The sequence below is a fragment of the Cololabis saira genome, chromosome 3 (assembly GCF_033807715.1).
Source record: "Cololabis saira isolate AMF1-May2022 chromosome 3, fColSai1.1, whole genome shotgun sequence".
NCBI classification, from domain to species: Eukaryota; Metazoa; Chordata; class Actinopteri; order Beloniformes; family Belonidae; genus Cololabis; species Cololabis saira.
In genome coordinates, this window is record NC_084589.1 from 24,213,518 (window position 1) to 24,229,570 (window position 16,053).

The 16,053-nt window shown below is 41.9% G+C and overlaps 1 protein-coding gene across 4 annotated transcripts in view; it reads right to left on the bottom strand.

Annotated features, from left to right (window-relative positions):
- The window catches only part of setd2 (SET domain containing 2, histone lysine methyltransferase), a 37,952-nt gene that overhangs the window by 8,359 nt on the left and 13,540 nt on the right, over positions 1-16,053 (bottom strand). The window contains exons 2-15 of one of the 4 annotated variants that reach the window (XM_061716729.1): positions 14,356-14,377; positions 10,199-14,229; positions 9,974-10,105; positions 7,229-7,357; positions 6,818-6,941; positions 6,641-6,718; positions 6,450-6,547; positions 6,182-6,314; positions 5,252-5,329; positions 4,661-4,795; positions 4,441-4,569; positions 3,275-4,324; positions 3,122-3,170; positions 2,681-3,041 (exon numbers count right to left, since the gene is read on the bottom strand). In XM_061716729.1, the coding sequence (XP_061572713.1) occupies positions 2,681-3,041; positions 3,122-3,170; positions 3,275-4,324; positions 4,441-4,569; positions 4,661-4,795; positions 5,252-5,329; positions 6,182-6,314; positions 6,450-6,547; positions 6,641-6,718; positions 6,818-6,941; positions 7,229-7,357; positions 9,974-10,105; positions 10,199-14,229; positions 14,356-14,377 (6,549 nt within the window). Of the gene's footprint in view, positions 1-2,680; positions 3,045-3,121; positions 3,171-3,274; positions 4,325-4,440; positions 4,570-4,660; positions 4,796-5,251; positions 5,330-6,181; positions 6,315-6,449; positions 6,548-6,640; positions 6,719-6,817; positions 6,942-7,228; positions 7,358-9,973; positions 10,106-10,198; positions 14,230-14,355; positions 14,378-16,053 lie in introns of all 4 variants that reach the window. The other 3 variants (XM_061716727.1, XM_061716731.1, XM_061716730.1) reach the window with 3 other exon arrangements.

A 16,053-nucleotide genomic window follows, 5' to 3' on the forward strand; every position in this document is an offset into this window, starting at 1 on the left:
TGATATGCCGGCGCAAACACGCCCATAAAGTTTTGCGGCTGAGTGCAATTTGCCCTTGTCTGAGTAAGTGAGCGGAGCTGTTTCCAGTGTTCTCCCAATTTCAGCACACAGATTGGTCCATAATGAAAACTGCAGAAATAAAAAAATAAAGCGAGTGAAAATAAAACATCCCTCCCCACTTTTCAAACTCATGCTTTTGTCCCCCCCCCCCCAGATTTTTTACAGTTTAAGAACTAACGGTAGGCCCAGCCTGTATTACAAATCATCAAGACACTGTGCGAAGACGGCCCGGCAGCCCGCTCCCCCTCCTCCCTCAGTGCTGCTCAAGGATGATTTATGGTTCCGCGTTAAATCGACGCAGAGCATACGGCATAGGTTACGCGGCTGGCGCACCGTACAGTGCGCGTCGCCGCGTACACTACGGCGTAACCTTACGGCGTAGGCTCTGCGTCGATTTAACGCAGACCATTATTTAGGCATAACTAGTGTGTGCGTATGTGACAGACGCGCATGGGACGATTGTGAAATACGGAATAAACTGTTTTATATGAATTCTAATTCCCAATTACGTAACAATTCCGTATTTCAAGGGACGGGTGGCAAGCCCACTCACCGCGGCTGCATCTGCAGCAGCAGCTGAGAGTCCTGACTGACGCTGAGCTTCACAGGGACACGATCAGCGCTATTTTATTATAAGTCTGATATATGTTGTGATATGTGATGACATTATTAAGCTGTTAAACACACACATTCTAGATTTATATGTTTATATGGAATTGTTTGTAATAAAGCAGCCCCTTATAGGATGAATCCTGAGCTCCTGTTATTTTTATTTTTAAATCCGAGATAAGTCCACAACCCCACTTGATCTGACTGTCTACAGTCATGTCTGACTATAGATTTCACCCTTAATATCATTCAGTATCACACAGGCTTGAATGACATTGAAGAGAGAGAGAAACAGAGAGATGGGGAGTGAGGAGTTTGCGCGCAGTTTAATACACGCTTCGAAAAGACGGTATTTGCTCCACAATTTTTGCGTGTGGCAAATAGCGCTGGCCTTTGTGAATTAGACGGTTTTTGCAATGAGGCTTATTTGCATAGAAAGGGGGCAATTTTGCGCCGAATGTATGAATATTACCTAATTTGCATGCATGCAAACGGCACAGGCGCACAATGCCACTATGTGCTTGGCAGCGCAGTTTGTGGAGCAATTCTCCCTTTGCGGGTGCTTTGTGAATTAGACGCTCTCTTTTTGTCTCATTTGCACCGATTTAGCGGCCACAAAAGCCGCGCAATCCTTTTGTGGATTTGGCCCAAAGTTTTTTGTTTTCTTTCATATACATACAGACAGAGCTATTAGCTATAGTTATAGTTATATCTATTGCTGTGTCGTTTGAGCCTCCCTTTATTGCAAACTCAATTTCTATAGAGGACCACAGTTCACAAAAGATACAGATCACAGTATTTATCTTGTTTTCTCTCCTAATGTTGCCAGTCCTTATTCCTTAAGCGTGTCTTAAACAGCAATTCCATTAAGGTCTACTTTATCAATCCCTGAAGGGAAACTTTGTTACAGTATTCAGTATTTATGCCACACATCACACGATGTTCAGAAACACTGACCGCCGATTCTAAAACATTACAAGCTTTTCCTCCACTGCTGCCTCCAATTCACCTTCATGTTGAAGCCCAGCTTTTTATTATTCTCATTTGAATTAAGCACACTAGAGGCTACAATGGCTTTTGCTGTCTCTTATTAAATGGAGCAAACAAAAATGTTTCCGTCAGACCTGCTGGTATGTCATGCGGTCAAATTTGTTTTGCAGTCCAGTAATGGCCGTAGTGTGTGGGACCACTGCATTCTTTGTTAATTCATTTTCATTAGTTTTTTCGCCTCTACTAGCTTCACACAGATGCGACTTAACAATGGTGGTCACAATGTTTTGGTTGTCGAGATGAAACCGCCCATAGCACCTGATGTAACCAGTGCTCCCAAATAAGCCGAAGTAGTACAACTTCTGCTGGCTCTGGGCGGGGGCTTTGTTAGTGGCTGGCTGTTTAAAATGAAAAACAAAAACTGATTCTAAGTGAGGCAGTGGCTCTGAGCTAGCGCTGGAACCACTTTGGTAGAAAAGTATAGCCTCTAAAGAGGACACGCACGGCAATATCACATCACAGATCCCAATAAAGGTGCGGGTATGGTTCTGCGTCACACACACGCAGAGCACACGGCGCACCCGTGACCCCGTCACGAATCGTTCAGAGTTCTCCGTCTCTCCATTTGGTCGCGGTGCAGTACCCCCCGCGGCCACTAGTTAGCGATCTTTTTCTGAATGGTTTATCCGACTTTTTCCGGTCAAAGTAAATCAAAGAAATAAGGACAACTATTGTGCAAAAAACAAAAACAAAAAAAATCACATATAAACGAAGAAAAAAGCCCTGGAAGTTTACTACTGATTCAAACCGGAAACCGGAAATGCTTCGCTTTCAAACGAACCAATCACAGCCCTCTCGGTCTGCGTGTGGTCTGCGTCTCCTCGACGCGTAGTTACAATTTTCGGGAGGTGCACGTCACTGACGGCGCATGTGACGGCGTGTCCTCTGCGTGTACAAAAACCACACGCCGTAGGCACGGCGTCGTTTTGACGCAGAACCATAATTCAGCCTTAATCCTTACCGCTCCTCAGTGCGACGACTGCTCCTCTCGTAGGATGAAGGTGGTGGAGACAGGGAGCGTCTCCTTCGTCTTTCAGAGCTGCGAGGAGTTTTGTCTGAAGCACGATCACGATCCCGGTCCCGGTCTCGGTCCCGGTCTCGGTCTCGGTCTCGTTCTCTGTCTCTGTCCCGTTCTCGCTCTCGGTCTCGCTCTCGGTCTCTGTCCCGTTCTCTGTCCCTTTCCCAGTCTCGATCTCGATCTCTGTCTCTCTCATAATCTCGGTCTCTGTCACGTTCCTTCTCCTTTTCCCGCTCTCGCTCGCGTTCTCGGCTTCCAGAGGTGTTGCGTGGTGTTAAAGCCGTGTCTCGATCTCGGCTACGATCTGCTAGAAAATTGATCAGTTAAAAATCAAAATAAAACAATCTTAAAACTAAATTAAGCTTCAGAAAGTAAGAAACTTACTTCTGGCTTCCTTTTCCACCTGGCTTTTTTTAGGTATTCTGTACACCTCCTAAAACGACAAGTTATTTTTAATTTCAGGGAAAAACAAACAAACTGTAAACTAACACTTTACAATTTGGTCCATATCAGACAAAATTCGCCTTTTGAACGAACCTTCAGATCCTTCCAGCTTTCCAGAAGCTTGGCGGCCATGCCACTTATGTCCAAAACACTGAGCTGGGGCTCCTGGCTCCTCTCACTCTCCACATCAGAGACTCCGTCCTCTTCATCCTGAGAAGGAGTTCCTATCCCCGACGGCTCCAAAGGCACCGCTATGACCCCAGGAGGCACGGCGGCCTCTGAGGTCTCAGAGACCGTAGGAGCAGGTTCTCTGGGAAGGGGCTCAGTGCTTTCAGGAGGTTTCTGAGCCTCATGAACCTCCTCCTGCACTTCCATATTATCTGATGGCTGCGCAGTTGAAAGATCAGCAACATCAGTTGGGTTAGACTGACTCTCGGTCTCATCGGCTTTATCATGATGTTCTTGTTCCAATTCAGCATTTTCTGGCACTGTCTGACTTGTCTGTTTGTTTCCACTCTCTTGGTCACTGATGGGATCTTCTGACTCCTGAAGTTCCTCCTTTTGACCCTCGCCCTCTTTCATCTCTGTTTCCTTCATTTTCTCACCAAACTCATTTTTATCGTTCAAATCCACGTTCTCATGTTGGACTTGACTGCTTGAACTCATCTCCACTTCTTCTTGTTGTTTCTCGTCACCGACTTCTTTGACTGGCTCTTCCACTGATTCTTTTGTTGGGTCCGAAGTTTCTGCCTTCAACTGTTTTGCATTAGGGGAATCTGCATGTGAGTTTTCATCTTCTTCCTCATCATCCTCCTCCTCCTCCTCTTCCTCTTTCCCATCCGATGCTTTGCTAGCATCGGAGAGCGCACTGTCCAGACTGTTTTCACTGATGATTTTCAGACGTCTCAACATGGCAGGTTTGGAGGCCTCACCATCCAATTCTGGTCCTAGTTTAGTGGAGGAACCATCGGGAGTATTGAGAGGGGTTTGGGCCCGAGAGGTATTCTCGCTGGAGTAGCCATCCATCTCCGTCTGCTGAGGAAGAGCTTTTGTTTGGGCCCAGCGTTGAATGAAAGTCAGGACTCTGCTCTCCTCCAGCATGTTCTTGGTTGAGATGGGCAGCACAGCCAAAGTCTTCATAATCTACAAGCAGAATAGACCATCAGTAATCAAAGAGCAGCAGCTGATAAGTACCGATTACCACAGACAATGCAAATATTAAATCAAGGTATGTTTCATCTAAATCACTGAAAGTTCACCTCAAACTGGAGTTTGCCATTATTTGCACTGTTGCCTTTGGCCTCAGAGAGCTCCACCATGAAGATCCATAACAAAGACAACCCGTGATGGTCTAAGAACTGTTTCAGGCAGGATGAATTTTGAGTATCCTGTTCAACAAAAAGATATAAAGATATATATACAGAGTGCAAAGGATAAAAGACTACAAAAAAGAGAAGGGAAGAACCTTTCAAATCATACTTGTATGAGTTTGAGACAGATGAGTTTCTGCTCCGTAGTTTCCACTCGGACCATTAATCTGCAGAGAGACACCACCTGCTTCTCATCGTACAGGCCTTCTCCATTCTCCAGCAACGCCTCCAACTCCTCATCCACCTGTGGAGCAACATTACAAGTGTCAAACTGTAATACTAAGACATTTTTCTAATAAACACATGTTGGCCTCATATTTTTTTTTTTTTTTTTAAATCAACTACCTACATCAGTAGGAATATTGTAAGAAAGCTGATTTATAAATGTACTGTTGTGATAAATGAAATGGGACTTTATATAATATTTGATAGGCAAGGACAGCTTCTGGCATACATTATTGATTATACTGAAAGAAATTGAAGCAAAGGAATGATCCAAAAAAAAAAAAAAATCAATGGATTATTTTGGAATCTCCTGATAGTTTAACTATTTACAACCCATCTAAACAATTAAGACATCCTGTGTTCAAAATGTATTATCTGAAATCTGAGGCCATTGCTATATAAATGTCAAATTGAGGCAATTTCATTTATAAGTAGTCCAGTTTATAAAGGTGGCAACAAGTTAGTTAACCCTTACTGATGCAGTGATTAACTTCTCATTCCTTGAACAACCCTGTTCGAACAGACATCCTCTGGTTGTGGTTAAGATGTTACTCTGTTTAAAAAGGGCCAAATTAGTGATCCACAGCAAGAAAACAAAACAGGGATTAAGGTGAATCATCTCATGAACTACATTCAGGAAAGAAATGTGGTCAGGAGAAAAAACAAAAAACAAAAAAAACAATCAAAAATGATTTAAATCTGAAATTACTTGTTGAAATCTAAGTGAGGAAAATCAGAAGTAGAACTCATGGCAATGTTTAATAGTAAGAGTATTTCTAGACACAATGCAAAATAAATGAAAGTATTGCGGCCGAATAGCCGTGGAGAACAAGAAAAAGCACTTGGAGAGGCTAAGCAAGTATAAACAAAAATAAAAAGACTCAGCAACAGAAGTATTGGAATCGCGAGGAGTAAAAAAAAAAAAAAAGCTTTCATGATGGGTAGATTAGAGTAAAGAGTGGTAGATGAATTGATGCACCGATCCTGCTTAGTGTCTACCACACAAGTCTGTGGTGACAGTTACAACCCGGGGGTGTTTCAGTCGGTCAGGTCTAAAGTTAACAATATGATCAGTCCAGAAATAATTTGAAAAAAAAAAAAAAAAAAAAAAAAAAGTGATTGTCTACCTGGATAACATAAAGACCAAGGTGTTTCACATAGTTTTTTTTTTCTTTCATGGTGTGGGCATATTGCAGGATGTCTTTGCGGTCTCAATTTGTGAAGCAGTGGTTCAGGGAGCATGAAATCTCATTTTCACACATGGATTGGTTCAAAAGGGTCTAGACTTAAGCCCATTAAAAATCTTTGGGTTGTGCTTGAGAATACTTCACACTCCTCTGAAAAGCCTAAACTGCATTTCAGATGAATGCAAGATAAGCAGTCAATTACGGCAGACAAAACTGACCGTGGTGAGAGCACTCTTTCGATTGCGGTCTTTCTTCATCTTCCCTCCAGCTGCTCGAACACTAACTCGGTTCTCTCCACCCAGGAAGCCTCTGCAGCTGGGCGTGCCACAGAAACATTTCTGTGCTTCTTTCCTGTAAAATTAGATTAAACAAAGATGAATGGGCCTTGGCTAAACCATTAACCAAAAATGTTAACCATTCACTTTTTATGATTATGTGGCTATTGGTTGTATGTACATATGAAAAGTAGGAGGAGAGAAACCATACCCATATCTCTGAAACTGGTAGTCAAAGGTCAGTTCAGTTCCTACAGGGACAACCTTGGTGGTGAAGAACCCAACCCGAAGCTGGCCATTAACGGTCCACTGGGAAATGATTTAAAAATAAACAAACCATCAAGTCAGAAAATATAAAGAGAAATATGCAGTATGATAAGGAGCTTTTCTTTGGCTCTGTACCTTTTGGGTTTCACAGTTGGGCTCACAGCTGTGGTTCATAAACCGAGAGCAATTCCCCTTCAATGTTGCATCAATGATCTGCAACAGCAAAACATAACGGAGAGCATTTCTTTCAGTCACTTCATCAGAATTATCAAAACTCACTGCGGTTGGAATACTGTTCATCAATTTACTTACCTCGTTATTCTTTAGAGCCATAAAATAGTAGTGGATGTTCTTATTGCGAGCATATTCTTTCACTCGTGTTTTGAACTCCTTGTGGTCCAGGACTTCACCACAGTATTCCAGGACAAACGTGTTTCTAAGTAATAGATATGACATTTTAAAAACATATCCTGTTGTCTATGACGCCAACATAAACAACTAATAATACACAATCACAAAACGTATTCAGGAACATCTGCATTTTCCCCAATAATAAAATTAACGTTTAAAAAAAAAATCATTATGCGAGATGTTACACATTTACTGAAAATGGGGTACGGTACTTTCAATATGCATCCCGACTACTTCCAATACAGAAAGTAGCCTTCTGAAAGACCTTTCATCATCAAGTGAATTTTAAAAAGTAATAATATAATGACTTACGAAGCCAAGTCTTTAGCAGCTCGTAATCCCCAGCCCTTGTCTTCTGTAAGGATCACCTCGAAATCTGCATGCTGTTTCATTTGAAAGCGGCGGTTGGAGCAGTATCCTCCATTCAAGCACCGTGATGAACTATAAAAGAAATTTCAAGACAAAAGTGATGTTAATTCTACCCTTCTCCCAATAAATAAGACCCAGATAAATGAAAATCTGCCTTCTGACATCCCTATTTGTACATCCTTCACATACATTGGCATTAAGATCTACCCCTTCTCTCAGTAAAACAGTTTAAGAAAATTTCCTTTGCTTGAACATGAAAATCCTGAATAATTCGAAAAGAGTTGGAGCTCTTTTTATGTGTCTCTGCAAGAAAAAAAATAACCGTCAAAATGTATGTTTTACCTAGGATTAATCTCTTATTCTTTATGATTCTCTTAGTACCCGCCTTCCAAATTTAATCGCAGACCTAAATTTGAACCATAATCCGTTTCAGATTAGGCCAAAGCACGTCTGGAAAGACAGGGAATCTAATGTCCCTTGGCGGGCCATAGAGTCAGAGCGAATGAACCCTCAACTCCGGGACGACCTTCTATGTACAGGCACCAGACTTCCTTCCTTTCACGATATCAAAGAGAAATATAACCCGGCAGGCACTTCTCATTTTCTTTACTTAAGACTCGGATCTGCAATAAAGGCATACTGGGTGCCTTGGGATGAGCCCTTGCCAGAGCACCCTGTGGAAAAGTGGACTGGTCCTGATCAGGGCTCTTGAAGGATTGTAACGTGTATATATAACTCTCTGCTTGATCATTCCACGGATGTAATGACAGTTGAAAAGGTGTGAGTGAGGAAAATCCACAGCGCTACGGTAAATCCTGACTGGAAAAGTACATGGTCCAATCTAAACATTTCCTCCAAAAATCTGGGCACATCAACTCATACACTTTAAGATTATGCACCTTATGCTATTCCCGTCAAATGCTTTAGGATGTAATTGCCATGATCAGACACCGGGCACTGTGATGCATTTGTTTTGTTCAGTTATCAATGATTTCTGGGTGCAGGTTAAGTCGATGCTGTCAGAGCTGCTGGGGTCCACAATATTCCCCAACCCCTGTCTTTGTCTAATCAGTGAAGATTCATTGTTGTCTCGTTCTAAACCAAAACAGATGACTTTTTTGCAGGTTTAACTCCTGCAAAGAAGGTTATAATGTCATTGTGGTTAGGGCTGTTCGATTTTGCTCAAAAATAAAATCTCGATTTTTTTCTCTCAAAATCCGATTTTCGATTACGGGCTTTAAGTGCAAACTTTGCTCTTATTAAACCAAAAATGAATGAATAAAATGCAAAACTCCGTAAAATAAGTTGAAAAAAAGTTTTAAAAAATATAATAAAATATAAAGTTTTATCTCTGAAAAAAAGAAATCAGCAAATCAGCACTTGCAAACATACAGTAAGTTATATTTCCAATTAAATAAAACAAGACATTTTCTAATTAAACTAAACTGGGTCTTTGCATGTTAAATAATAATCCAACCCATGAAGGAGGTAGAGGTGTGTAATGTCAGTCATTACATTTGCTATTCACATTTGCAAGTTTTTTGCAAGGAACACGAGCCGGTCTACCGCATCTGGCTTGAGGGATGCCCGGTGGCATGTTACAACGCCCCCTCCTACACTAAAGAGCCTCTCCCATGGGGCACTTGTCGCAGGTATTGAGAGGTATTTCCATCAATCATTAATATGGTATCAATCATTAATATGTGTGCAGACAAGGTAAAAATAAATAAATAAATTAAAAAAAAAAAGAAAAAAAGAAAAAAAAAGTGAAAAATCGATTTTACGATTTTCACGTTTTAACATCGTTCTAATTACATAATCGCGATTAAGATTTAAAATCGATTAATCGAACAGCCCTAATTTTGGTATAATTCCACTATCGCCTTGATTCACCACTGGAGTATCCTACCAGAGTATAGCCTCTTTATAATGTATAGAGCAAGGATAACTACTGTACAGGCATTGTCAAACATATTTTGGAACATTTCAGTGTTAACAGTTAACCAGATATATACACAGAATATACGGTTTGCTTAACTTTTCGGTTATATATCCTGTCTTTGTTTTTGTCTAGGACAGACGCAATTATTATTCTGCAGAACTCCAACTGTTAACTCATAATTCAGGAAAACTGACCCAGCACGTGGTTTGTAGCTTTTCCCACTAACTGAGCAATTTTCTTTATATACAAAATATTTCCAAATCTAGAAATGGAGTCAAATTAGGGCTGTGCGATTAATCGATTTTAAATCTTAAATCGGATTTATTAATCAAAATCGATGTTAAAAAAGGAAAATCGGAAAATCGATTTTCCTTTTTTGCAGCTGGCTGCATTACAGACAGAGCCCGTCATCTTTGTTTGGTCAAGAAAATTGTAAATGTTGTTACTTTACTAAACTCAAGGAGGATTAACAGTATCTTTCAATTGCACTTCATTCCCAATAGGGAAATTTGTTTGCTATTTTTCTTTAAAAATAAAGATAAAATATTTTAAACAATTTATTCCATTGTCTTTTGTAGTTTTACCAAAAAAATCGAAATCGAAATCGAAAATCGGGTTTTCAGAGAAAAAAAAAAATCGGGATTTTATTTTTGTCCAAAATCGCCGAGCCCTAAGTCAAATGTTTACTTTAAAGACCTGAGTGCTTCCATAATGTACAAGAGTCTCGTGACTTATGACAAACTTACCATTCAATCATGAGCAGCCGGTTTAAACAGTCTTCCCCACAAGCAAACACTCCTCTAGCACGATCCTCCCTGGGCAGCACTGGACATTCACACTGCATCCTCTTTATATCACGATGAGATTTGCTTTTCTTTCTGCAGATAACAGCACAAAAAATAAACACTTCCATTACTATCGTCTAAATATTATCAGAGTACCCTAGCCAATCTTGCTGGTTATCAACTCACCTCTCGGTAAGGTACAGGTTCTCTTCAATCAAGTCAAAGTAAGGGGGCATCCTTTTAAACTTGGCAAAGTCCTTCCATTTGTTGGCATCCTGAAAGTCCAGAAGAGTGAATGACGGCCGAGGTACTTCAGCTTTTACAAGAGGCTTGGAAACCACAGCATCTCCTTGACGCTCCCTCTTGCCCGAAGGTTCTGCCTCATTGTCCGAGTCAGAACCAAATTCTGGACGTCTTTTCTTAGGAGGACCTCTGGCTCTGTGTTGTCTGAAGCTGTCCTCTCTGGAGGGGTCTGGTGCAGTAGAACCTCTGCTGTTACTGCTTATTTCATGACCTTGTACAAAGCTCGATGATGCTGAAGTGTGAAATGCACTACATTCAACAGCTGTTTTACTAAGTCTTGATGATGATTTATCCCCACCGTAGTCATCGTGGTCATTAGTGAGAGAGTCAGGATGGATTTCACTGGAAGGTTCCTGATAATGTTCATGTGCATGGAGGTAGGGTTTTTGGCTACTCTGCACATTTAGGGATTGGTGTGTGCAGGAGGCAATAGTCTGTCTTTGCTCTGGACCATTGGAAATGGCATCTGGCAGTTTAGTGTTTGTTAACTGTGGCCCGTGGCTGCTATCAGGCTGCTGGCATGTACTAGTTGGCTGTTCTGGCTGACAAAAATCCCAACCCAGGCTGAATCCATTCTTCCCACTGATATTATCAACACTAGGGAAGTTATCGTGTCTGTAATGCGAATATGACTGTTCACTTTGGTTGCTCATTTCATGTTGTTTGAGCCCATGGTCAAACGTCCTGGAATTATCAAGCATGTGGGTAGAATCCGAGGCACTTGCACGGGCACAGATATGACCGGCCACAAACATGTGTCCGCTGACAGAGCCGGTGCTCTCCGAGTGACTGGTGCTGTCTATCATGTTGCTCTGGGACTGACACAACACACTGTTGTTGGGTGAATCGTTTAAACCAGTCTTTACTGTGGGTTGTGTTAGCTGTGAGTTGACCTGACTCGGGATACCTGTGATATTCGCATCAGCTGCTTCATCACCACTGGTCGGCTCTAATTTAATTGCAGGACGACACGGAGACGTTCCCTTGTCCTCTGCATCTTTTGTTATGGACGAATTCTTTGGCACCACTACTACCGAGTGCAACTGTCTTATAGCCTTGTCACAGTCTGAATCATACTCCGAGTTGTCACTGTCGCTGGCTTCACTCTGTTTTCCTGACACATCATGACTGACTGATGATCTTTTACTACATCTGCTTTTGTGAGCGCTCTCCTTGTTTTTGTTTTCATAATCATCACCAATCCAGCAATGTGTCTTCACAGCAGATGCTGTGTGTGCTGCACCATCTATGTGCGGAGGCTCATCTGTGTTTGGTTTCTGAGAAGCAGGAGGTTCTGAGTCACAGTGGTCAATGCTGGTGCTTGCTTGTGGAGGCTCACCTTGGTCGTTGTACTCAGCTGTCACTGATATGCTGACTGAACAAACTTCCTGCTCGGACACCTCGGTCTCCATGATCAGATTGGAATGTGTAGCGGCTTCTTGCTGAATATTATCTTTTATGTCAGAGTCCTGTTGGCTACTGTCTTTAGAAAAGTACATTTTTTTGACTGATACTACTTCTTGAACAGTCGGTTTACTCTCGGCACAAACTAACCTGTGTGAGTTATCGCTCTCTGGGGTGTCCTGCCCAACAATATCCCATCGGGACTTTCTGGTAGTAAAGCTACTCTTTTTTGAAGAATCAATATTTTGCTGCTCCTGAACTGGCTCAATTTCAGATTCATGACACAATGATTCAGATATAGGTGGCGCAGGTGTGACAGGTTGCTCCTCATCCGTCAATGTTAAATTTGGCTCAACAATCTCCAATTGAGTGTTTTGCTCAACATCATGTGTGACTGGTGTAGCTATTGTGTCAAAGGAGGACCTCGCCTCAGGTGAACGATCTAAAACTTTGTCATCCTGCTTGCATGTTACAAGATCATCAGTTCTGCAGGAGCTAAAGTCAGCTCTATTTAGGTTTACATGTGGTTGATTATTAGAGGAAAGGACGTCCTCCAAATTGGGCCCATTTTCCAGAGCAACATTAACATGCTTTAAGCTTTCGTCTGTTGTTATAGCTGAGACGCTTGTATTTTCTATTTCAAATTCTACTTTTGTTTCTTGCTCTGTCTTAGACAAAGACTCTTCCAGTGTCGTATTGACTGGTAAGGCTATCTCCGTAGCATCCTTATCAGCTTGTTTATTTCCACCTAGCTGCAAATTTGATTTTTCTGTTTCACTTTCAGAACAACATTCTGTGCTGGTTGCACATGACGCTGCTTTGCCAGAGCTGTGAAAACTATCACCTGACTGCCTGTCATGTCCAGGGGATTTTACACAAGATCTAGAAGGGCTTACTGGTTTTGACTCTGCACGGCTGGTTTTCTTTTCTTTGCAATTATCCAAAGAGTCAGAGTATTGTAGTTTTCCCTTATGATCTCCCTCAGAGTCAGCGGAGCAGCTTTTTTGGTGTTTGTCATGTGTTTGAGACTGGGTATGAGAAGATGATTTGTTGTTTGTCTCTGACTTGTGATGACTACTGGCTTTCCGGTGAGAAGAGTCCAAATCAGGGGAGCACTTGCGTTGGCAATCAGAATCTGATGATCGTTTTGAAGTCCTTTCAGATTTAGAAGATTGCAATCTTTTATCAAGCTCAGAGGAGTGGGGAGAATCCACAGATTTAGAGGCTTTCTCAGATTTTGAGAAGGAAGATGATTTTGAGTCTCTATGTGAACTTGAGTGGTAGGTTGACCTGCTGGAGTCACTTGTCCTTGTCCTCGTCTTCCTATGGTCATCCTCGGAGTCAGAACTATCTCGAGTTCTGTCCGTGCGAGATCGAGAACGCCTTCTCTCTCTACGTGGTGAACTCCTGTGTGATCGCCTGTCAGAATCGTGATAGTAAGATCTTTCAGAGCGGGATCCTCGGTCACTTCTGTATCTCTCTGATCTGGAGTGAGATGAACTTGTTCGAGACCCTCTCGACCGAGACCGCGATCTCGACCTGGACCTTCTGCGATCCTTGTCTGATCGAGATGAGCGTAAAGACGTGGTTCTAGACTCGCGGTCTGATTTGGAGTAACTTGAAGACCTTTCGTAATTCTCTGACCTCTTCAAGGAATTCTTTTCCCTTTCTCCATTTCGTGAACTAGAGGAAGACTTTTTTACATCTTTGCCTCTGCTGTCAGACTCTGTTTTACTTTTCGAATCAACTGATTTCCGCCTGGAAGACGTAAGGGCTAAATCTCCATCTGATTCTGAGCAACGGGGAGCGCTATCCGACTGTGACCTGGTTATCCTTTTGTAAACATTATTATCTCGTTCAGCACTGCTGGAACTATCACCATCTTTTCCTGAGGAAGCAGCGGGCTTCTTGAGGATGGGGCTTACTCTCATCTCTGAGGCTTCAGTGTGAGTATTTTCAGAGGGGCAGATGTTGATGACATTCTGAGGCTGGGGCACTGGAAATTCACCTTCACTCTGCACTTCACTTGACTTTGTTAAAACTTTCGATTCAGGGTTGTGCAGCTCCTCTGATGTGGGAGATGTTGGTTTCTCTTCCGTCACAGACACACTAAGAATTTGCTTCTTGAAGTGTATCTTGGTTGAGTTTGCTTTGAGTGTGGTGGAACAGGAGACTGATGTTTGAGAAGGTGTCTCTGCTGCAGATGTTGGCACTGAGAGTGTAGGCTTTTGCTCAGCTTTGCTGTCTGCACTCCTCCCTGCTCTGTCCAAGGTTGACTGTGACAAGGCACCAAGAGGTTCAGTGATGGATTCATCTTGACTGACAGGGACGACCAACGGACTTTGCAGAGGCTTTTTTGTCTGTGCGAAGGTGAAGGACACTTTTTGACGGCTCTGATCTTCCAGGTTAACCCTCATTTTGGTCCCTTTCACACAGAGATGGTTGGATAGGATGACTCTGGGTGTCAAGCTTTTAATTAGAGCTGACTTAGATAGGCCTTCCACCTTAACCTACAATAAAAAAAAAAGGAAACCACATTTAAACATCCAAACAAAGCATTCAAAGAAAACATTGCTTTAATATCAAATGCTCAGATAAAAGAAGAAAGTCACACTCAGTTTCAGCAAGCAACTTACTGAAGCACCACTTCCTTCCTCTCTGTGGTCGCAAGAAAGCACGATGGGAACATGAAAAAGAATAAGGCACAAATCAGTTTACAGAAGATGTTGCGAAGTATACCTTAAACCTTAAGATGATGGATAAAAATCAATTCCCAAGGTAAACTTGGGTGTGCACCAGCGAACCAGAAGGTATGACCCGCAATCGCGCCAATGCTTTCACCCAACTCGACCACAACTGGAACTGCAAATTTTGATAAATACAAAATAGAACCCAGCCCGCTATGCAACCTGTGTTTTTTTCCCTTTCAAAAATGAAATAAAGATAAGGTCTTGATTAATCATTGCCTTAAGGTTATATGAACAACAAACACAAGTGCTGATTTGTTTATGTGCCATTAAGCATATAGTCTATAGGCGTTTTTAGATTGAATCCCACTATTAATCACTGGATAATGAACAAGTGTGTAACGCAATATAAACGCAAAGATTGTTATTTGCCAAATCCTGCTTGAAGGCGAGTTGGGAGGCGTTATCCACATAGCAAAACATAAGCTGTGTGGGCGTGTAGAATGACATATCCCTACATCAGCAAGTTTATACGGCGTCAGGTTTAATTTTCAAAACAAGGATGGATGAACATCCCGATGAGTGTTTATTTGGACGGGATGCGTTTCTTGCAAAGCCCTTGTTTTTAATTTTTGTGCCCAGTTGTTCAAACAATGGACCGTCCTTGTGGTTCTGGACCTACGCCGGTTTATGGCGTCCTCAGCTCCGAGGCTGAGTAGCTTGAGGATATCTTCTCTCCAGTTACTCATTTTGCAAATATATGACCTACCTGTGACCTCCTGCTGCTGCCGCCGTTACTCTCATCAGCGGTTTCCTTATTTTATAAAATGATAATAATAATAAAATAAATAAAAAAATCCCTCCCACGACCCGCGACCATTGGTCATTGTAAAAAGGACAGATGACATGCTAGATCTGCATGTTAAACACAGGGTATCCACCAATGTAAAAGGGGCTTATGCGCGGCTGAGATTTTACTCCATAAACCAGGGGTCGGCAAGTAAGTTTGGCCTCGGGCCAAATTTTTTCGGAGCAACTGAATGGCGGGCCAGAACATCACATCAATCAGGCCAAACATGTTTTTTTTTCTACTAAACAAAACTTTTTTCCCCTTATCTATAGGCAACTAGTATTATTATACTATTATATCTTATACAAAAAAGTAATTTAAGAAAGTAATTAGTTTGAATAAAGTAACTTGAATTTGCTACAGACTGTTATTAGTGTGTTATTACTGCTTTAGCGCTACTCTGTGGCTGCGTTATGAAACCGCTTATTACTAACTTGGTGATAATAATATTATTTTCTGCCAAGCTACTAACAAATGCAGTCCTTCTTTAAAATACACAGAACAACATTAAAACACATGAAAAACCCATGACGCACCTATGAACAGTAGCACAGGGGACAGTCAGTACATGCACACGGAGCAACAGCTCTCTGTGTCTCCTGAAGCCAGTGAGAGGATATGCAAATGAGGCGGATTTTCCGACGTATTTTTACACATATAATGGACGTTTTACCATTTAAAAGACCAACAGCAAAACTCCAGGTAAGTTATCAGTTGTATTTTTCACAGCTTAAACCACAACAAATACGTCTTACCATTTCAACAGCTTCAGGAGTTTTGCCGGGAGTCTGTGCCTA